Below are 22,880 nucleotides of genomic sequence, written 5' to 3'. Positions count from 1 at the left end.
AGGCACCCACTACCCTCTGTGTAAAAAACTTGCCTCGTACATCTCCTCTAAACCTTGCCCCTCACACCTTAAACCTATGCCCCCTAGTAGTTGACCACTCTACCCTGGGAAAAAGTCTCTGACTATCCACTCTGTCTATGCCCCTCATAATTTTGTAGGCCTCCATCAGGTCATCCCTCAACCTCCGTCGTTCCAGTGAGAACAAACCAAGTTTATTCAACCGCTCCTCATAGCTAATGCCCTCCATACCAGACAACATCCTGGTAAATCTCTTCTGTACCCTCTCTAAAGCCTCCACGTCCTTCTGGTAGTGTGGCAACCGGAATTTAACATTATACTCCAAGTGTGGCCTATCTAAGGTTCTATACAGCTGCAACATGACTTGCCAATTCTTATACTCAATGCCCCGGCCAATGAAGGCAAGCATGCCGTATGCCTTCTTGACTACCTTCTCCCCCTGTGTTGCCCCTTTCAGTGACCCGTGGACCTGTACACCTAGATCTCTCTGACTTTCAATACTCTTGAGGAGTCTACTATTCACTGTATATTCCCTACCTGCATTAGACCTTCCAAAATGCATTACCTCACATTTGTCCAGATTAAACTCCATCTGCCATCTCTCCTCCCAAGTCTCCAAACGATCTAAATTAATTATTTTTTGTGGAGCTAGATAGGATTGATTAATAGGTTCATAATGAAGGTGTGCCTGGGTAGCAGTGATCATAATATAATTTTATTTTACATTCAGTTTGAGGAAGAGAAGAATGTGTCTATAACTGGTATTTTTAACTTAAAATGGGGCAATTATGAGGGCAGGGCGAGGGAAAGTGAACTGGCTAATTAGTTTAAGGAATAGGGCAAGAGAGATTTAGTGGCATGCATTTAAGGAGATATTTCAGAATACACAGAATGGATACATTGCAATGAGAAAGATAAATTCCAAAGGGAGGATCCACCATCCATGATTAGCTGAAAGTTATAGTATCAAAATTAAAGAAAAAGCATGTACTTGCACAAAGATGGGTGGCAGGTCAGAAGATTGGATGGAATATAAAAAACAGTAAAGAATAACTAAAAGATTAATAAAGAGGGAAAAATTGGAGTGTGAGAGAAAACTAGCTAGAAATATAATGACAGATAGTAAGAGATTCAATAGACACTTAAAGAGGAAAGGGTTCTCAAAGTGTGAATTGGTTCTGTAGAAAGTGAAATCAAAATCAAAATTGCTTATTGTCACAAGTAGGCTTCAAATGAAGTTAATGTGAACAGCCCCCTAGTCACCACATTCTGGCGCCTGTTCAGGGAGGCTGGTCCGGGAATTGAACTGTGCTGCTGGCCTGCCTTGGTCTGCTTTAAAAGCCAGCTCTTTAGCCCTGTGCTAAACCAGCCCCCGAAGCTTCAGAATTAATAATGGAAAATAAGGAGGTGGCAGATGAATTGAATAGGTATTTTGCATAGGTCTTCACTATAGAGGAAACAAGTAAAATCCCCAAAATAGCTGTAAATCAGGAACTGGGAGGGGGGAACTCAAGGAAATTACAATTACTAGTGAACTGGTACTTAGAAAATTATTGAAATTGTGGGTTGTCAAGTCCCCAGGTCCTGATGGACTTCAACTTAAGGTCTTGAAAGAAGTGTCTTGTGAGATAGCTGATGCATTGGTTTTAATTTTCCAGAATTCACTAGATTTGGGTAAAGTTTCATTGGATTAGAAAAAGAGAGGGAGACAGAAAGCAGGAAACTACAGGCCAGTTAGCTTAACATCTGTCATAGGGGAAAACGTAAGAGGTTATTATTAAAGACGTTGTAACAGGACACTTAGACAAATTCAAGGTAATCAGACTGAGTCAAGATGATTTTGTGAAAGGGAAATCATGTTGAAACAATTTAGTGGAGTTCCTCGAAGAAGTAACGGGTGCTGTGGGAAAATGGGAATGTGTTTATGTACTGTACTTAGATTTTCAGAAGACATTTGACAAGGTATCGCATCAAAGATTACTGCAGGAAATAAAAGCTCATGGTGTATGGGGTAACATATTGACATGGATAGAAGATAGGCTAGTTATTAGGAAACAGAGAGTCAAGCTGAATGGGTCATTTTCTGGTTGGTGAGATGTAACGAGTGCTGTGCCGCAGGGATCAGTGTTGGTGCCTCAACTTTCTGCAATCAAAAAAAGTGATTTCATTGAAGGAATTGAAGATATGGTTGTTAAATTTGCTGATGACACAAAGGTACATAGGGCAGTAAGTTGTGAAGAGCCCATAAGAAGGTTACAAAAGACTATCGATAGGTGAGGTGAGGGGGAAAGGGCTGGCAAATGGAGTAGGTGTGAAAATGTCAAGTTGTCCAATTTGGCATGAATCAAAATTGGCATTTTACCTGAACAGTGAGAAGTTGCAGAACTCTGATTCAGAGGGATCTGGGTGTTCGAATGCATGAATCGCAAATGGTTACTCATAGAATTTACAGTGCAAAAGGAGGCCATTCGGTCCATCAAGTCTGCACCAGCCCTTGGAAAGAGCACCACACTCAAGCCTACGCCTCCACCCTATCCACGTAACCCAGTAACCCCACCAACCTTTTGGGACACTAAGAGCAATTTAGCATGGCCAATCCACCTAACCTGCACATCTTTGGACTGTGGGAGGAAACCGGAGCACCCAGAGGAAACCCATGCAGACACAAGGAGAATGTACAGACTCCGCACAGACAATGACCAAAGCCGGGAATCAAACCTGGGACCCTGGCGCTGTGAAGCAACTGTGATAACCATTGTGCTACCGTGCTGCCCACCAGTTTGGTTTTTACAACCATCAATGACAGTTGTCATGGTCACTATTGCAGAGACTATCATTATCTTCCAGATATAATAATTGAATTAAAATTCCACCAGCTGCTACGGTGGGATTCGAACCTCACTTCTCAAATCATTAACCTGGGTTTCTGAATTACTAGTCCACTGACATTACCATTACACCACGATCTCCATTTAATGGTTGGGTTAAAGTGCATCAATAAAGCATAAGTTGGTTATCAATGTGGTCACCCATGATGGACCAAAATTGATTGAACTAAAATCAATGCAGCATACTGGACCCTGGGAGCTTTATTTTAAGACACTGCTTTGCCTTTTGAAATTTAACATACTGTTTCCAACTCAAACACATTTCCCAAAACACCAAAACTCCTTACTTCCCTTGGTGAGTCATTGGCAAATTGATGGAGATTATCAAAACCCAAACTTGTGATCATCTAACCAGTATTTTCTGCATCTCTTCAGTTTTGAGTGTCTCTTGCTCTGTCAGTGTTGGCCCTTCACCCAGATGTAACTTCCTGTAAATTCCTACTCCTCCAATTGTCACACTTGCCTACTTGGACAAAGACCACAGTTAAGATATCACTTTGTGTTGGGAAGAAAATTCTACATGATGAAAAAACAGAGTAGCTGATAAATTAGGTGGTATCTTCAAAATAAGAGGCAATCTTCATTTTTAACTACATGGTTAACATTCTTCAATTTACAATTCTTTCTTTTCCTCCTAGAATCCAGTTATCAGAATGAGTTAAGGTAAATAAGCACTCGTTTGTTCTTTCGCTGTATTGTATGTTTATTCCGAAAGGGGCAAAAAGTCTTTAACAGTGTTTCATCTTCCTGATTGCCCAATATCTTGCTGAACAGTACAGACCACATTCTGTACAGAGTTAGATGGTCCTAGCCAGTGCGCATCTATAATTGATGTCAGCTCGGGAGAGGAAGGTCAGTCGGTGTTCCTGTTCCTCATCGTTGTCTAGTAACTCTTGTTGGAAGGGGCATAAGCGAATGTCAGGTGGGGACAGGTTGAGGCTTAACTGTGATGCAAACTCGGGTTGATCAGACCATTGAAACTTACTCGATGTAGACCGATCAATGAAGATGGACAGTTGGGAAAGTTACTGGATGGGAACCACGACCAATGACACTGAACCCCAGGATAAGCCAATGCTATTGGGAACTGTAATAACCCTCACATATACCCAAGGGGATGACCCAATTGATCTCCCGCGGGGCTCATGGAATGTGAACTCCCCCACTGAGGGGCAGAGGCCCAGCAGTTGGGGCTCGTGAACCGGGTACTTAAAAGACACCCCGGATTGGTACCGGCATGATCGATGATCCCGGATGGTCCCGGCTGGCACTGATGTGCAGTCTGCCGCTTTGAAACTTTTATTTCTGTTCAACTAAATAAACCTTTGTTGTTAAACCTTCTCGGGCTCCTGAGGACCTTATAGAAATGAAGGGGAGAACATTATGAAAAAAAGGAACTTTTCAACATAAGTCCAAAAATAAAATTTTGTCACCAGACATAGTACAATCTCACCTTCAAAACTAGAAATAGTACTGCTAATAATAGGAAAATATTTGTGTTCTAATAGTGGCAAACTGTCTCAAGGTGTTTCATGATGAGCTATGTTTGAATCTAGTGACTTTTCTCTTGTAAAAAAATGGAACATTAACCAAGTAAATGAGATGAATGTCAGTTAATACGTTTTACTGTTGCATTAATTGAGGGATGAATATTGGCCCAGGAGATTATTAGGATATTAGACCAGACCCCAACATTTGTCAGTGTATGGTTAAGAACACCAAACAATATTTTCAATTTGCAAAACTGTTTGGAAAGAATATTTCATCCCAGGAGTGCTGACTCTGACCAATAGATGTCTTTTATGTTTAAAAAAAACTTTACGGCGGCACGTGGCATAGTGGTTAGCACTGCTGACTACGGCACTGAGGATCCGGGTTCAAATCCCAGGCCTAGGTCCATGTGGAGTTTGCACATTCCCTCCATGTCTGCGTGGGTTCCACCACCACAACCCAAAGATGTGCAGGTTAGGTGGATTGGCCGTACTAAATTGCCCCTTAATTGGAAAAAAAATAATTGGGTATTCTAAATTTATAAAAAAGAAGAAACAAACTTTAATTTAAACACAAAATTAACTACATTAACATTAAATAGATAGGTTTCCAATTAACAGTTAAGCAATTCTTAAATAAAAGGAAAAAAAAACTTTAACTTACTGTCTACACTTACCACTAATTCTAATTAAGCAATCCAATACAGTTCAAATGTCACTGATAAATAAAGTTAACAAAACAGGTTGCCTACATATCTGTGCTGACCTTTGGAGAGAGAGGCCCATTCAGGGACAAGGTGAAAGTCTTTCTGTCTTGTCAGACTCAAATCCTATGGCAAACTATTGTTCAGCTTAAAATCCTATAATGGACTGCAAAACTACAGACAGACATTGCTCCTACATTAATTACATCATCTGTATCTCACTAAGATGTCCCATCACCTGTTTAGCTAAGGCTAAATACAATCACTCATAAACTACCTCCCTTCGAGGAATCTCTGGCAATCACAACCATACCTCATTAGCTATCTTTCGGTAAACAAGTAACTCGTTAAAATCAATCATTACCCCATCATTTATGACTCCTTAATTACATTTTTAGTAGACACACTGCATGTATGTATTTTAAATCAGAGCTTTTAATAACATTAGTGTCACAAATATGAAACCAAATATATATCAATTTCTACATTCATTAAAAGATGAATAGTGTCTTGGAATCATCACTGTCCACCTGATAAACCACCAGAACAGAGCCCCTCTCCTCATGTTAGTTGTTTAATTGTCCACCGCCATTCATAACAGGTCTGCAAAGTTTTGACCTGACATATTGATTATTGGGTCGCTTCGTTTCTCTCCATAGCATACTGTTTCTGCTGGTTAACTTTCATTTACTCGTGCTTCGCCCAAGTATTCTGGGTGAACTCTGGCTTTTGGAAATCAAGTGTAGAGAATTCCCTGCAATTAAGGTTGTAAGTCGGAGCGTCAATGCTGAAATGTGTAATTAAAAAAAATTATCAAAAACTTGGCAGTGACCCAGCACAATGAAACTGCCAGCTTGCTCCAGTTGGCTGCATTCTCAAAGGCCGTGGGTTTGAACCTCACCTCACTCCAGGAGGGATGACCGAAAAGAGGCCTTTAAAATTATGTAGGCATTCGAGAAGGTCGGAGTTGAGAAAACGTTTCCAATTTTAGGGGCAACTAAACATTATAATATATTATACCATTATATGATGGTTGTCAATAAGCCAAACAGGGAATGGAAGAAAAATGACTTCACTTCGAGAATCTGGCACTCATTATCACAGGCAGTGGTGGAGATGAATTATAGAGATGCATTTAAGTTGATAAGCACCTGAGGGAGAGATGAAGTAGGGTGGAAGGAGTCTCATGTGGTGCATAAACACTGGCTTAGGCCATTTGGGTCTGCTTCTGGCTTTATATTCCAAGTAACTATGCAATTAATTCATTGCACAAAAGATGGATTGGGAGCCTGTTTTGTTCCTGCCTGTGATGTTGTGCAGACATTCCTCCAATGTGTTTCAACTCAGTGGGTCACTGCCACTCAACCTACAATTTCGATCTGGGACCATCTGCTCTCTCCCCTGCCATTGAACAAACAATAGCCTTGTTACTCACTCTCACCCGTTCCACAATCCATCTGTAATTTTCCAGATCAGATTTTTCGTTTGGTCACAACCTGCTACATTTTAACCTTCTTTTGTCACTCTTAAGAAAAATATCGAGGAAGAAATCTCTTGAGGCGACTGGGAATGGTCTGAATAACTCCGGGCTGGAGAACTTCGGAATGTCCACTGAAAGTAAGAATGATTTGCAAGTTGGTGTTAAAATGTGTGTGGTGGTATGATTAACGTAGCTGCCTGCCATTGGTGCAGAACACCGGCTTACCATTGGCCCTGGTCGTGCATGTGCCTCTCGACCGATTGGTCGAAACCAGTCATGTGACGGCTCCCTGATTGGTCGAGAGGCTGAGTTAACCCCGCCTCCAGGGCGAGGTGTAAATACCCAGTATGCCCGGCGGTCGTCCATTTACTGTAGTCGACCGCAGGGGTAACATCTAGCTTATTAAAGCCTAACTTTTGTACAGCAACTCGTCTCGCGTTCAATTGATGGTTCTTCAATGTGTGTCTCCCGACATTAACAGATTGAAATCTATTCGTGTCTGTTGGAACCAACAATTCTATGGACACGTGCTTGTCGGATTAGAATAGTGGTTTTAATATACTTACAACAGAGCCAGCCTGTTAGCCGTTGAACTTTCGGTGAACTGGCCGGCTGATCCTGTGGCACTGATCTTTATACAGCAGCTCCCGGGTGAGGAGTCCTGGGCGGAGCCAAAGGAGGAGCCCAGTACAACTCTCGAGCATTCCCAAAACTACTCCCCCTGGAGGTCAGATAGTGCAACTGCACTTACAATATAGACACATGTATATACAGATTATAATCCGGTGTGAATCACATTCACCACAGTGTCCACCTGCAATCTCTGATAATGTTTTGGATACTTTGCATTACCCCTAATTTGGCATAGCCATTAAACTCCAATTTAGATAGATGTCTTTGAACACATTTGTGCCAAAACATTTTGCAAGGCAAAACAATGGATGACACTTCCCCACTCAGGAGCGGTGAACACTGGAAGGTGGGTGATGAAGCATTCAAACATGTCTCATGCTACATCCAGCCTTATCATGGTAGTAATGCCATTTAGTAAATGTCAGGTGAGAGGCTTGGCGAGAGGGATTGGGGCACCTCGATCCCTCCAGGTACACCTTCTCCTCAAGGAGGCAGGGAGAGGCCTTGAGCACCCAAAAATGAAAGAGGAGCAGCAGACAGATATCCCTGGGGCATCCACCCAGGACACTCGAAGGGTGTCCAAGTATTCGCAAACCCATTGTTCTTTGACAAGGGAGCTGACCTTGTTGGGATCTCAGTGGAGTGGAAATGTTCCATAGAATCCCTACCGTGCAGAAGGAGGCCATTCGGCCCATCAAGTCTTCACCAACCCTCAGAAAGAGCACTCTATCTCAATCCCTCCCCCACCCTAACCCCGTAACCCCATGTGTTTGATCACGGCCAATCCACCTAGCCTGCACACCTTTGGAATGTGGGAAGAAACCGTAGCACCCAGTGGAAAGCCACGCAGACATGGGGAGAACGTGCAGACTCCCCTCAGACAGTGACCCAAGCAGGAACTGAACCTGGGACTCTGGCACTGTGAAGCAACTGCACTAACCACTGTGCTACCGTGCCGCCCATAGGTGGATAGTAACAGACTTCAAGAGAATATAGGCAGGCTGATGGAATGGGTGGACGCATGGTAGATGAGATTTAATCCTACCATGTATCAGGTAGAAAGAATGAGGAGAGGTGATACATGGAACAATTTTAATAGGGAAATAGGGGTGCTCGTGCGCAAGCCTTTGGGGTCGTCAAGGCAGTTAATGTAGGATAATGGAATTAGGAATCAGGGCATACAGTGCAGAGATCTACTTTGACCTCAGCTGGAGTATGGTGCCCATTACTAAGCACCACTAAGGAGGTATCTGGACAGCACGGTAGCACAGTGGGTAGCACTGTTGCTTCACAGCTTCAGGGTCCCAGGTTCGATTCCCGGCTTGGGTCACTGTCTGTGTGGAGTCTGCACGTTCTCCCTGTGTCTGCGTGGGTTTCCTCCGGGTGCTCCGGTTTCCTCCCACAAGTCCCGAAAGACGTGCTTGTTAGGTGATTTGGACATTCTGAATTCTCCCTCCATGGACCCGAACAGGTGCCGGAATGTGGTGACGAGGGGATTTTCACAGTAGCTTCATTGCAGTGTTAGTGTAAGCCTACATGTGACAATAAAGATTATTATTATGCGAATGCCTTCCAGCGGCTACAGAAGAGATTTACTAATATTATTTAATGGGTAAGAGAAAAACCTGGGATGGTTCCCATTTGAGCAGAGAAAGCCAACAGGAGATTTGATAGAGGTGTTTAAAATTATGAAGAGAAATGAAATAAAGATAAACTGTTTGCAATAGCTGAAGATTTGTTAACCAGAAGACAGATTTAATGTGACATGACGAAAAACGTTTCAAGTAAGGATTGATTAGGATTTGGAATGCATTGTCTGACAGGATGATGGTCTGTACACATTTGATATTAGTGTTCAAAAGAGAATTGGATAAATATATGAAGGAAAAAAAAAATGGAGGGATATGGGGAAGGAGTGGGGTAGTGGGACAAACTGGATTCCTCATCCAAAGAGCTGGCACAGACTCGATGGGCCAAATGGCCTTCTTCTGTGCTGTTCTATTCTATGATTCCAAGATTGCCTTCAATTTTATTGGCACCTGGCTCCACACACACATACACATACAACAGACTGCTCTCAAAGCTAGAATTGGCACAAGACGAGGAGTGTTCTGTCTTCCTGTGCTCTAAGCAGTATTATGGAACGCTGGATAGAAACCGTTTATGGAAGAAAACAGTTTGAAAACTTGGCAATAAAAGCCTGTTGTGCATTTGCAATGAAAATGCAATTGCTGTAACGACCGGTGATCAGCAAACTTTATTTTTGAACTAAAACAAAATGGTGTTTATTAAAATTGCTTTTGAATATGAAGTGACGCTCGCTAATTTTATGTCGCTCATGGTACTCTTTCTTTGCCAGGTATGCCTTCATCTCGCCAGGTAGACTCGTGGCCTGGGAGCATGAGCAATGATGCCTTAGAGGTAAGCACGGCAAATTTGGTTAACACTGACAATCCAATCTGAGGAAGACTTTTTTGTGCACAAAGACTCAACCAAGCAGCAAAGGCCCAAAGTCGGAAGGACCAAATTTAATAAAGGGTTCACATCTGTGCCTGAAGAAACATCTGTTGTTCCCGTCACTATCAAATCGCCTCACATTTTCGATTCTCCAATTTTCTTCTTCCACCCACTGTGCAGCTGAGCCAGATGTGGTAACACGGGTCTGGTTGCACTCCCCAGAGGAACCAACACTCTCACCAGTATTTAGAACTGGAGGACAAGGTGTTCTATATCTGTCCAACCAATTGGTGATCTATAAAACACACCCAGCAGTGGAAGTTGCCTCTCTTGTACCTGAGTTCTAACTAAATAGATTCTGTCCTTGATCCCTCTTGGACATCCTCTCACTCCAGCACTGTAATATTTCCGAGGATTCCTGCACGATTTGCTTGGCTCTCCTTGACTGCCTGGTGGTTAGTTATTCCCTCTCTGCCTGTATACCTTTAAGCTGCAGGGTGATCACATCCAGTAACATGCTGTCCACCTAGCTCTCAACTTTCCCGATTCACTGCAATGATACCAGCTATTGCTCGCGCTTTAAAATCCAGAGCACAAACCCCTCCGCCTAACAGCGTTTCCTGCATATGTGGTTGTCCATGAAACAATCATTTTCCTGGAGTTCCTACATGGAACACGGGGCGGGATTCTCCCAGTCTGGGGCCGGTCCGGAGAATCTCCGGGAACGGGCCACGCCTCCCTGACGCCGGCACGCGATTCTCCGCAGCGTGGTTGGCGCGGCGCCGGTCGCGGGCTGCTCTATGTGGCCGGCCCGCCGATTCTCCGGCCCAGATGGGCCAAGCGGCCGTAAGAAAAGAACCGAGTCCCGCCGGTGTCGTTCTAACGTGTTCTGGGCTCATAACTTACATTGGGCACCATTACTTTATTTTTCAACAGGTTTGCTATCAGTCGGTGAAAACTCCAAATCTGGTTCTCAGGACAGTACAAATAAACTGCCCTTCCATGCACAGAAAAGATACATATAAAGTTTCAAACCAACAGATGTATCTATTGGGAGGTCAATAGGACAAAGGGAATCGAATCTCTCTGACATGACAGTCAGTATCTGGCTTGCAAAGGAATCTTGGAGATTTTTACAGTCTTGCTGACCTTCTCCTCCTGTTGTAGCTAGTCTCTAGATGAGTTGTCTTTTCATCACAAAATTGAATCCTAAATACAAAATTAAATCAGAAGATGACTTTACATAGCGTAACTTCACTAACAATGCTGTATGAAGAAAATCAGGGAGTTCTCCACATATCCAGGCCATTATTCTTCACTTAATTGAAAGCACCTAAAGACTACTCTTTCATAGGAGCAGTGCCTGAGTTTGTGGGAACACTGATGGTGTAGTGGTAATGTCACTGAATTGGTAATCCAGAAGTCCAGCCTAATGGTATGGAGACACGAGACATGGTGGAATTTGAATTCCATGAGCAAATCTGCAGTATAAAACTGGTCTTGGTTATGGTGAGCATGGAATCACAGTGGTTAGCACAGTTGCTTCACAGCTCTAGGGTCTCATGTTCGATTCCCGGCTTGGGTCACTGACTGTGCGGAGTCTGCACGTTCGCCCAGTGTCTGCGTGGGTTTCCTCCGGGTGCTCCGGTTTCCTCCTGCAGTCCAAAGATGTGCAGGTTAGGTGGATTGGCCATGCTAAGTTGTCCCTTAGTGTTCAAAAAGATTAGGTGGGGTTACTGGGTTATGGGAATAGGATGCAGGCATGGCCTTAAGTAGGGTGCACTTAGGGCAGCACGGTGGCCTAGTGGTTAGCACAACCGCCTCACGGCGCTGAGGTCCCAGGTTCGATCCCGGCTCTGGGTCACTGTCCGTGTGGAGTTTGCACATTCTCCCCGTGTCTGCGTGGGTTTTGCCCCCACAACCCAAAAATGTGCAGAGTAGGTGGATTGGCCACGCTAAATTGCCCCTTAATAGAAAAAATAATTGGGTAATCTAAATTTATTTTAAAAAAAAGTAGGGTGCACTTTCCAAGGGCCGGTGCTGAGTCAATGGGCCGAATGGACTCCTTCTGCACTCTAAATTCTATGATTCTATGACAAATGTCATTTTTTTTTGTTGCAAAACCCATCTGGTTAACTAATGCCCCTTCGGGAAGGAAACCTACCTGACTGTGACTCCAGACTTTCAGCAGTTCTTATTTCCCCCAGAAATGGCCCAGAGGGCCACTCAGTTTAAGGGCAGTTAGGGATGGGCAACCAACGTGGAAATTACCAGTCACATCCACCATGAAAGAACAATTTTAAAAAACGTAACTTGCACCAAATGGAATTAATTCTGTCAAGAGCTGATGGCCTGCAGGTATGAGTAAAAGTGATATTGCTTATTATGTTATAATTCAATTTTTGTAGCTGAAATAGGAATACAACTAACAGATAGATTGTGCAAATATTTGATTGAATTAGTGGAAGCTAATTTTTTGAATATCACATTAGTCTTTCCCCCACCAGAGACCCCCCCCCCCACAATTACAGAGGCCGCCACCAGAGAACCCCGCATAAGAGAAACCCCAGCCTGGAAGCCCCATAAGAGGGACTCATGTCTGGAAGCCAGAGAGCAATCAAGACAGAGACAGTGAAAAAAAATCATTGTTTGAAAACTCACCTGTGCAATGCACCTGCTAGCTCAGGCAGAGGAAACATCGTCTCTAAATTCCTGGAAAGAGAAAACCAGTCAGCTGGGTTTAAACCCCCCTCAGAATTTTGATCTGCAAGCCTTTCATTCATATCTCTGTGAAATTTATTTTACTCGGCTGTGATTGACAGCTTCCTCACACACCCAGCTGTCTGAAATATTTAATTCATCTCCCTTCTCGCTTGAATGGATTTCAAGTAGTCAGCTGCGATATTTATGAACATCTAGCTATGATTGACAGCTCCTGGACCACATCAAAGACAATTAAGTGCTCTCACTTCCTCCTTTCATCTGCTGAAAGCACTTGTCTTTAGCACTGATATGCAGGGCTCCTCCATAATTGAGGATGGGGATATTTGTGGAGCCTCCTCCTTCAGTGAGTTGTTTAATTGTCCACCACCATTCACAACTGGATGTGACAGGACTTCAGAGCTTAGATCTGATCTGTTGGTTGTGGGATTGCTTAGCTCTGTCCATCACATGTTGTTTGGCATTCAAGTAGTCTTATGTTGTAGCTTCACCAGATTGATACCTCAGTTTTTGGAATGCCTGTTGCCACCAGTGGAGTCCCAGCATAATATTCAAAAATCCAGGAATCTAATTCAGTTCCCACAAAGAAGGGGAAGGAAAATTGTGCTGGGTTTCCTCTCACTGATCTCCCATTTTTCATTGATGTCTGTGGTGCCTCCCCTCATAAATGAAACATGTTCAAGTCTGCTCAGACTTGTCCTTCTTCCCATACAATGAATAGTACAGTGGCACGTGGAAATGCGTAACATTTTTAGAGGGCTTGGCAGGAGTAGATGCTGAGAAGCTGTTTCCTCTGCTTGGAGAGCCTAGAATTGGGGCGTGTAGGCTAAAGGATAAGTGATAAGTCATTTAGGACTAAGATGAGGGGAAATTTCTTCACTCAAAATCTTGTGAATCTCCGGAATCTACTCCAGGGAGCAGTGGGTGTTCAGTCATTAAGTATATTCAAGGCTGAAATCGATAGGGTGTTTCCGGTAGTATGAGAATTGAGGGGCATGGGAAAGTAGAGTTGATGAAGAAGGCCAGCCATGAGCTTATTCAATGGTGAAGTAACCTTGAGGGACCTTATGATCTACTTATGTTCTGATAACTGTGAGATTAATGTTCTACGACAACAACATTGGGCAGTGAAAGATATTCTCACTTCAATCGACAAAAATCCTCACATGCCCTCCTCTAAGGGCAACATCGCACAATGAAAGCAGGGTGATTTCTCCTGGAAACGCAGTGGATGGGGCACAGTTGCCTACAACTGGTGTACTGTCAGTCGAGTCACTTACAGCAGAGATTTTGGATGAATGACAATATCGACCCAATTGATCTTTATCTTTATTAGTGTCACAAGTAGGCTTACATTAACACTGCAATGAAGTTACTATGAAAATCCCCTAGTCGCCACACTCTGGCGCCTGTTCGGGTGCACAGAGGGAGAATTCAGAATGTCCAATTCACCGAACAAGCACGTCTTTCGGGACTTGTGGGAGGAAACCGGAGCGCCCGGAGGAAACCCACACAGGCACGGGAGAACGTGCAGACTCTGCACGGACAGTGACCCAGCCGGGAATCGAACCTGGGACCCTGGTACTGTGAAGCTAACCACTGTGCTACTGTGCCGTGATTGAGAATAGTGTTGCCATGATATGATGCTACGATTCTATGGTCTGGATAGATTAGTTTGCCAATCTAATTCTGATTACCAAATCAAGAGCACGTTTTACTATTGACTTATCCTGATTAAGAGTTAGATTGAGATGCTTCACCTCGTCTCATGCAGGGCCTTGCTTCTCTTTAGTCACGACTTGCATTTCAACGTTAGTTCCAGAGGTAAACACTTGGGTTCGTGACACACAAACAAAATTCAATCCTTTACTTTAAATTTAATGCGGCTGAAATCGTGCTCCAAATGTTAGAATTGTAATGTTGGCCCGACTCACAGTGAGGCCTGATGAATACTTGTACTTTCAAAACTGATGTGCTAATTCATTACTGTGAGTTGTGGAGCAGCCTCTCTTGTGGAGCAATTTATCAGATCTACTGCTGTCCATGACTTGCGTTGTAAACTGTAAAGTTCCTTTGGGACACTCAGCATAGATCCGAGATGCTGACACAGCAGCAACATGTGGATTATTTTGCTGTATTTTACCCCAGAACCTTATTAGAATGATTGCAAGCATTCCCTGTTGGCTTTGACCAGCTCTGCTGCTGCCTCGACTGTAAGTGAATATATCATCAAGTCTGCACCATTTCCGTAGAATGAAAGAAGCTTTAACAATAACAGCTTACATTTTTATAATGCCCTTAACCTAAAATGTCCCAAAACCTTCACAGGAGAATTACTGAGGTCAGATGACTGAGTGCAGGGTCAAAAGGATAGGCTTCAAGAATGAGTTCAAGAAGGACGAATGCCTTGGAGGATTGTAGCTCTGATGAGCATTACAAAGATAACGAGGGCAAGCCTATAAAGGGGTTTAAAAACAAGAATGAGAATTTTAAGTGGAAGTGTTGCTCGACTGGGAGCCAGTCAGTGGGCGAAGGGATGATAGATGAAGATAGGTGAATGGAGTTTGATGCAAGCTGGAACACAGGCTGCAGACTATTAATAATAAAACTATTGTCACAAGTAGGCTTATATTAACACTGCAATGAAGCTACTGTTAAAATCCCCTAGTCACCACACTCCGGCGCCTGTTCGCGTACACTGAGGGAGAATTCAGAATGTCCAATTCACCGAACAAGCACGTTGGGCGGGATTCTCTCAGCCCACGCCGAGTCGGAGAATCACAGGACCGGGTGCAATTTGCGCAATGTTGCCCCGACGGCGGAATGCTGCCCTGGCGCCAGGCGCCATTGGCCCCTTTGCGGACGGCGCGGTGCCGGTAGGAGACCGCTCTACGCGGCCCAACGGCGATTCTCTGCCCGGGATGGGCCTATTGTCCGCCCAAAAATGCCCGTGTCCCGCTGGCGCCATTCACATCTGGTCTTACCTGGTGGGACCTTGGCATCCATCCTGTCTGGGGCGGCCTGGAGGGGGGGGTCCAATCCCGGGGGGGGGGGAGGCCTCCACCGTGGCCTGGCCCGCGATTGGGGCCTACCTATTGGCGGGCTGGCCTCTCGTGGTAGGGGCCTCTTTTGCTCCGTGCCAGCCCCTGTCGCCCTATGCCATGATGTGTCGGGGCCAGTACGGAGAAGGATGCTATCGCGCATGCGCGCATTCACGCCAGTCGCAGCGCGCATGCGCAGACCCGCTGTGCCCATTTGATGCCGGTATCAGTAGCTGGAGTGGCATGGGTCACTCCAGTGCTGTGCTGGCCTCTTGTAGGGCAGAGGATTGCTGCACATCGCGTTCCGATGACGCTGTCGTTAAACTCTCCATTTTTTTACAACGGCATTAACACTCGGCCTTCAGATGGGAGAATCCCGCCCGTCCTTCGGGACTTCGGGGAGGAAACTGGAGCATCCGGAGGAAACCCACGCAGACGCGGGGAGAATGTGCAGGCTCCAGACAGACAATGACCCAAGCCGGGAATCGAACCTGGGACCCTGATGCCGTGAAGCAACAGTGCTACCCACTGTGCTACTGGAGTTTTGGATGACCTCAACTTTAAGCAGAATGTGTGAGACTAGCCAGGAGACAATTGGAATATCAAGTCTAGAGGTAACAGAAGCATGAATGAGGGTTTCAGCAGCAGATTAACTGAAATGGGGAGGAGAAGGTAAGGTTATGGAGGTGGAAACAAATGGTTTTCATGGTGATCCGGGTATGTGGAGGGAAGCTCAACTCGGGGTCAACTACAGCACACAGGTTGCAAACAGTGTGGCTCAGCCACTGACAGTAATCAGGGTGAGGGAAAATGTCAGTGGAAGGGAGTGGAGATTGTCACAGGGACCAAACACAAAGGCTTTGGTTTCTCCTCTATTTAATTGGAGGAGCTTTTTTCCGATGCAGTACCGGATGTCAGATATTGGACCCGATTTTCCATTCTGTGTAAGTGAACGAGTTGTGAGCGGGTTAAAGATGGGCCCCACAGCCGGACAGTTTTGAGAGAATGAAGATGTTGAGAGAGGTGCTGGCAAAGTAGAGCTGGGTATCATTAGAGTACCCATGGGACTTAATCCTTTCTTCTCTGACGATGTTACTGAGAGGAAGATAGTAGGCGAGAAATAGGAGATGGATCCCGGGGGGATACCAGTGATAGCAGTGTGGGAGCAGGACGAGAAGACATTGCAGGTACTACCGTGGCTGGTATCTAACAGATAAGATGGGCATTAGGTGAGGGCAGTTATAGCCAGCTGGATGATGGTGGAAAGATGTTGGAGGAGGATATTGTGGTCAACCATGCCAAAGGCTGTCCGCAGATCAAGAAAGGCAAGGAAGGAAGGATAGTTTACCTTTCGTCACACATGATGCCACTTGTGACTTTGAGAAGAGCCATTTTGGCACTATGGCACAGGTGGAAAGCTGGTCAGAAGGACTGAAACATGGAATTGTGAGAAAGATGGGCAGAATTTGGGAGATGACATTATAGATGGCACGGCACAGTGGTTGGCACTGCTGCCTCATAGCGCCAGTGACCCGGGTTCAATTCTGGCATTGGATGACTGTCTGTGCGGAGTTTGCACATTCTCCTCGTGTCTGCATGGGTTTCCACTGGGTGCCCCGGTTTCCTCCCGCGATCCAAAGATGTGCAGGTTAGGTGGATTGGCCATGCTAAATGTTCAAGTTCTTTGGAAAGGAAAGCAAAGTTGAAACTGTGACAGTAGTTTGCAAGGATGGACGAGTCAAAGGTTTGTGTTTGTGTGAAGAGAAGTCATGCCACTTGATTTGAAGTGGCTGGGTGGCGGCGGGGGGTGGGGGGGGGGGGGGGGGGGGGTGCAGTGCACAGGACGGACAGTGGGTGAAAAGAGAGAACTGTTCAAAATATCCGGTAACATGCGATGTAGGAAGGGAAGTTCGGTGGTTACCAGTTTAGTGGGAATAGGGAGCTGGCTTCCATTTATAAAGTGTTCTTCATGACCACAGGATGTCTCAAACTGTTTCACAGCCAATGACACACTCCTGAGGCACGGTCACCACCACTTGCTCAAGGACAAATAGGAATGGGCGACAAATGTTGGCATTGCCAGCAATGCTCAAATCCCAAGAACATGGGGCGGGATTCTCCGACCCCCCCGGGGAGTTCGCAGAATCGCCCGGGGCCGGCGTCAATCCCGCCCCCACCGTGTCCCGAATTCTCCGCGCCCCCAAGATTCAGCAGGGGCGGCAATCTCGCCGCGCCAGTCGGCGAGCTTCCAGCGGCGATTCTCCGGCCCGCGATGGGCCAAAGTCCCGCTGCTGACAGGCCTCTCCCGCTGGCATGGTTTAAACCACCTACCTGACTGGCGGGATTGGCGGCGCGGGCGGGCTCCGGGGTCCTGGGGAAGGGGGAGGCGGCACGGGGCGATCTGATCCCGGGGGTGCCCCCACGGTGGCCTGGCCTGCGATCGGGGCCCACCGATCGACGGACGGGCCTGTGCCGTGGGGGCACTCTTTTTCTTCCGCCTTCGCCATGGTCTTCACCATGGCGGAGGCGGAAGAGACCCCCTCTCCTGCGCATGCGCCGGTATGATGTTAGCAGCCGCTAACGCTCCGGCGCATGCGCAGATTTACACCGGCCGGCAAAGTACTTTCGGCCCCGGCTGGCGTGACGCCAAAGGCCGTTCACGCCAGCCAGCGGAGTGGGAACCACTGTGGCGTTGGCCGAGCCCCTCAATGTGAGGACTTGGCCCCTAAAGGTGCGGAGCGGCCCGACGCCGGAGTGGTTCATGCCACTCCGACACGCCAGGATCCCCCTCCCCCGTCGGGTATGGGAGAATCCCGGCCATGTTTTTTAAAATGTAGCAATCATGGTAGCTAATTTCCAAAGTCAGCAATGTAATAATGACCAGGTAATCTGTTTTTGAGTTGGACATTGGGGAGAACTCCCCTTGACTCCTCCATTCCTTGAATAATGTCTCGGGATCTTTTATGTCCACCAGAAAGGGCAGACAGGCCCTCAATTTAACTTCTTATGAATAAGACCTCTAACCGTGCAGCACTCCCTCAGTCCTGATAGAGCGTTGGGCCGGAAATCTCTGGAGTGACTGAGGAGGAGAGGCAAATACTACCAGTGAGCCATGGTGACAGCCTCCATACATCTGTCTCCGTGTGGTAGATGGTACATTTTCCCAGATTGCAAGGTTTTACTTTATGCCAATACAAACACAACACTGTAACTACAGAATCAAAGCTGCCTCAAATATCCATGGATTGATTGTGGTTCGAGGTGTGAAGGCTGCTGCATTGCACCTGCAGCTTGCAGCTGATCAGAAACCAACTCGGAAATAGTTGCAGACAAACACAATATTTGGAATATTGATTTACATTCTGTTATGTTTCTCCCACCCTCTCCTGAAGTCATTGCGACACCAGGTTCGGATGAATTTCCATATATGTTGGATGTCTGCCAGTGTCTCCCCCAACTGGCCAGTAACACATGAGCTGCATAGTCTGGTGTTCCTGCCCAGCATAGAGCTCAAATCCTGGGAGCTAGCCCATGAATCTACAAAGAGCAAGCTGCTAGTGATGGGTGTTTTTGATGTGTATAGTTATGTTCCCCCCTTGTTATTCAACTGATATGCTCAGCAGCTGGGACCAGCATACTCCTCCTCAGTGCTCAGTTGCAAGCTGTGCTTGGCCATTTTCCTGGTCAGGCAGTTGCCCAAGTGGAGAAGTGAGACCAGGTTATTTGTGGGCTTAGACAACTGTGGCAGCCAAGGCCGCTTCTTTCCAGCCAAGGAAACACTTTCCAAGAAAGGGCCAGTTGGAATGCCAAGTGGAGTGGGAATGTTGCTTGGCGTATCTCTGTTCCAAGGTCTCTGGTGGCAGACACCACTGGTATCTATACTGAGAACAGCTCCCTCAGTACATGACAGAATGCATGGCATTAACTCCAACTATGCGCAATGCGCAAACATTCTCTCTTTCCTGTTTCTATGGATGCAGACTTGATGACATCAAAACAGTGGTGGAAGTGGCCAAAACCAATCTGCAATCTTTGCAATAATTCGCTCTTCATGCTTTGGTGGGATGCTGCTTGCGTGTCTGTCCCATACCTGTCTTGTTAATGGTGTCTATTCGAGATGCTGCTAGAGGAGGAGGGACTTCCTAATGGATGGTGGGCAGTGGTGGGCATCTTAGTGGAGAGGTAAGAGAAGGGGTCTCCTGGTGGTGTCTCTATGGGAAAGGAGAGAGTGAGGGAGAACGGCACACACACAAACTGGGGGTGGGAAAGTGTGAGCGAGAAACACAAAGTGTGGAGGTGAAGTAAAAGAGAAACATACACACATTTGGGGCAATTGAGAGAAACACTAACTGGAGGGAGGGAGACTGCTAGTGTCAGTCTCTGATGTGCCCTCTTGTGTAATGGGCTTAAGGGGAATTAGGCAACTTTGAACTCTCTGAGGATTGAATCTCATTGCCCTGAAGCTGGGTTTCAGGGATTAGTTAGGTTTTATTTTATTGTTTTTGTAACTTACTGTGTATTATAAAAAGTCACCAGGTTGTATGAAAACTTAAGTTTGAAACTTACTGGGTTTTGTTGAATAGTGGTTTTACTTTGTGTTCCTTTTGCCATCAATGCTAAAGAAATATCACTGAAGTATTTTTTATTTGAACATTAAATCTTACTGTTCTTTCTTTGGTTTATAAGTTATTAATCTTTCTATATTAAAAGAAATTGGTGGCTTTATTCGGGGCTTGTAGACATTCACATTCAACTAAGGCAAAGGTTGTGACGTGTAAACAGTGAGTAAATGTCACATGATCAAATGTCACGTGACTGAGCATCTTCCGAGCGGCTTGACCAGATCAAATCTCCAGGAATACGTCAAATGAAAGTTGGCAACGCTACCAGGCAAGGGCCAAATAAGACCAAGCTGGGGCTAAGCTCTGGAAGAGGAGGTCAGGGTGGGGCTCCTTCCAATGGGGATGTCCTTTTTATAATTTAAACCATCCAATTTTCATTTCATTTCAATTTCCTTTTGATTCCAATTAAGGAGCAATTTAGCGTGACCAATGCACCTAACCTGCCCACCCCCTGGGTTGTGGGGGTGAGACCCAAGCAGACATGGGGAGAATGTGCAAACTCCACATGGACAGTGACCCGGGATCACTGGGTCGAGAGGCAGCAGTGCTAACCACTGCGCCGCCGTGCTGCCCTCCAATGGGGATATCTACGGCCACTTCCCGGGGGCCTAACATCAGCTCAATATTCCCTCCTTTCCTCGCTGCAAATTAACAACAACATGTGTATATAATTGATAAATAATTCAAAATGTAAAGTGACAATCCAAAGTGCAATTTGATAAATGCACAATTACATGAATATAATTTAATGCATAATGATTGCAGCAGAAACAAGCCAGATGCAAATGTAAGAGGCATTTTTCAGGACTGAGTTTCAAGCAGCTCATTGGCATGACACCGATGCAGGAGAGTCATAAAGGGCTTCTCCCTGTTTTTGTGCCAAATTCCCCCTCCCCTCCCCTACTCTATCTGTTCTCATTAGAACTCTGGCACCTCAGATTACACAGTGTTCTATTGCAAACTGTTTCCATAGTGACAATACAGTCCGGACCTTTCAAGGGATAAATCTGTCTACAGCTGTGTCTGGATTTCGGGTGGGGGTGATTAAAGCACTCTGATTTGAGGATTCAAAATAGAGACGGTGGGGGGGGGGGGGGGGGGGGGAAGCCCGTCTAATCTCATAGTTCGTGCGAAGGGTCAGCATTGGGGCAAAGGCCCGAATGGACGTCTTCTGTGCCGTAAGAGTCTATCTTTTGTTCCCTGAACGTGCTGACTCATGTTCGGGTCCAGTTCCAAATCAATGGCTTACCCCTCCAATGCCTTCCCACAAGGTGCCACTAATCTGGAGTGAATCCAGAATGCAAAATGCTGAGATACCACTTGGCTGCAGACCAGAAGCAGCCCAGCCCAGCCCAGCTGGTTTCTATCTTCCCAATGCTCAGATATCCATACCTCCTAGCTGGGGAGGCATGGGCTGGATGGAGGGGTGGGATGGATAGGGGGAGGGGGGGGGGGGGGGTTCACTAGAATGCGGTCCGGTGTGAAAACTGCTTCGGAAAACACTGCAGTCTGGAGACTGGTTTTAGCTCCAAGCCCAGACAATGTAATGACAAACTCTAAGGTTTTTAATTGCTTCTTAACAGCTGCAAATGAAATAGATCCTGGAAGTCAGTTTCTTGGTGACCTTGAATCTACTCTTAGATAACAATGCTATATAACATTATCCTTACCCCAGCCCTCGCAAGATCATTTACAGCTCACATCAGAACTTAATGCCGTCGCCTGTACTCAGACCAGAGGTCTGAGTGGCTCGGTCTGTGTCCCTGAGAGGTATTTCGTTCACAGTCTGACCTGTGAGCTCAGTAGCTAGAAATCCCCATCTTTGTCTCTAATGCCAAGTGATGTGTTGGGTAAGCTGGGTCTACGAGGACTGCGTTTGCTGCAGTAGTGAGAGAGACAGGCTTCCAACACTTGAAGAAATGCAACTTGATTTTATTGAACACTTAACTATAATACAAGCTTTAACTATGGGGTTGACACTATGCTGACTTGACTGGAGACCTGAGGCTAACCTGACCAGACTATCTTACTACCACATGGTGTATGTTCCAGTTGCTGCTCACGAGCTCTGACTGTCTCAGGGGCTGGATCCCGAGAGAGCGGGAAAACTCTCCACTCCTGGCTGAAGAAGCAGGGGCCGTTGTCACTCATAACTGTGAGTGCCCTCTGGCTTTATAGTGGTCGTGTCCTGTCTGGTGATTGGTTGCTGTGTTCTGTGTGTTCACTGGTCATCCTGTGTGTCAATCACTGCCTGTCAGTGCATCATCATTTATCTGGATGTATATTATGACATCTGCCCCTTTTTTAAAAAATGTGTTCCGGTCAATAAATAGTGAGTGTGTGTGTACAGGAGCCTGATGATATACAAAATATGCTAACGTATTTACATGGGAAGGTGTCTAGTGCAGATAGAGGGCAGTTAACACATGAGAAAAAAACAATATGTGCAGATGTGTAAATGATGAGATAACAAGGTAATGCAACATTCAGTCTATAAATTCAGTCTCTGTGGCGGGCGACAAATTCTGGTTGACCGCCTCAAGGGTGGGTCAGGGGCCTCGTGCACTTGAATGGGCGGAACTGCCACCAATGCAGAGGTCGGTAGAAGAACTGGCAGATCGGTGGCCTTGTGGAAAGGCGCGCCCTGAGGAACCAGCATGCGAGGCGGGACATCACGGTTAGGTGACAGGCACGGAAGTCGACGCAGTGCCCGCCTATTATGCCGAAGAAAGGAGCCATCAGGCATGCGAACGAGGAACGATGTCGGGACCACTTGCTTGACCACCACAGCTGTGGCAGACTAGCCACCGTCAGGTAACTGAACAC

At 45.9% G+C, this 22,880-nt stretch overlaps 1 protein-coding gene across 7 annotated transcripts in view; it reads left to right on the top strand.

Annotated features, from left to right (window-relative positions):
- The window catches only part of LOC119968770 (immunoglobulin superfamily member 5-like), a 93,174-nt gene that overhangs the window by 42,192 nt on the left and 28,102 nt on the right, over positions 1 to 22,880 (top strand). For all 7 annotated transcript variants that reach the window (XM_038801477.1, XM_038801474.1, XM_038801476.1 and 4 more), the window contains 3 exons: positions 3,545 to 3,569; positions 6,632 to 6,717; positions 9,573 to 9,634. In XM_038801477.1, coding sequence (XP_038657405.1) covers positions 3,545 to 3,569; positions 6,632 to 6,717; positions 9,573 to 9,634 — 173 coding nt within the window. The remainder of the gene's footprint in view (positions 1 to 3,544; positions 3,570 to 6,631; positions 6,718 to 9,572; positions 9,635 to 22,880) is intronic.

The sequence above is a fragment of the Scyliorhinus canicula genome, chromosome 7 (genome assembly GCF_902713615.1).
Source record: "Scyliorhinus canicula chromosome 7, sScyCan1.1, whole genome shotgun sequence".
Lineage (NCBI taxonomy): Eukaryota > Metazoa > Chordata > Chondrichthyes > Carcharhiniformes > Scyliorhinidae > Scyliorhinus > Scyliorhinus canicula.
The sequence above is the reverse complement of the archived record's forward strand: the minus strand, read 5'-3'. Positions and strand labels throughout refer to the sequence as shown.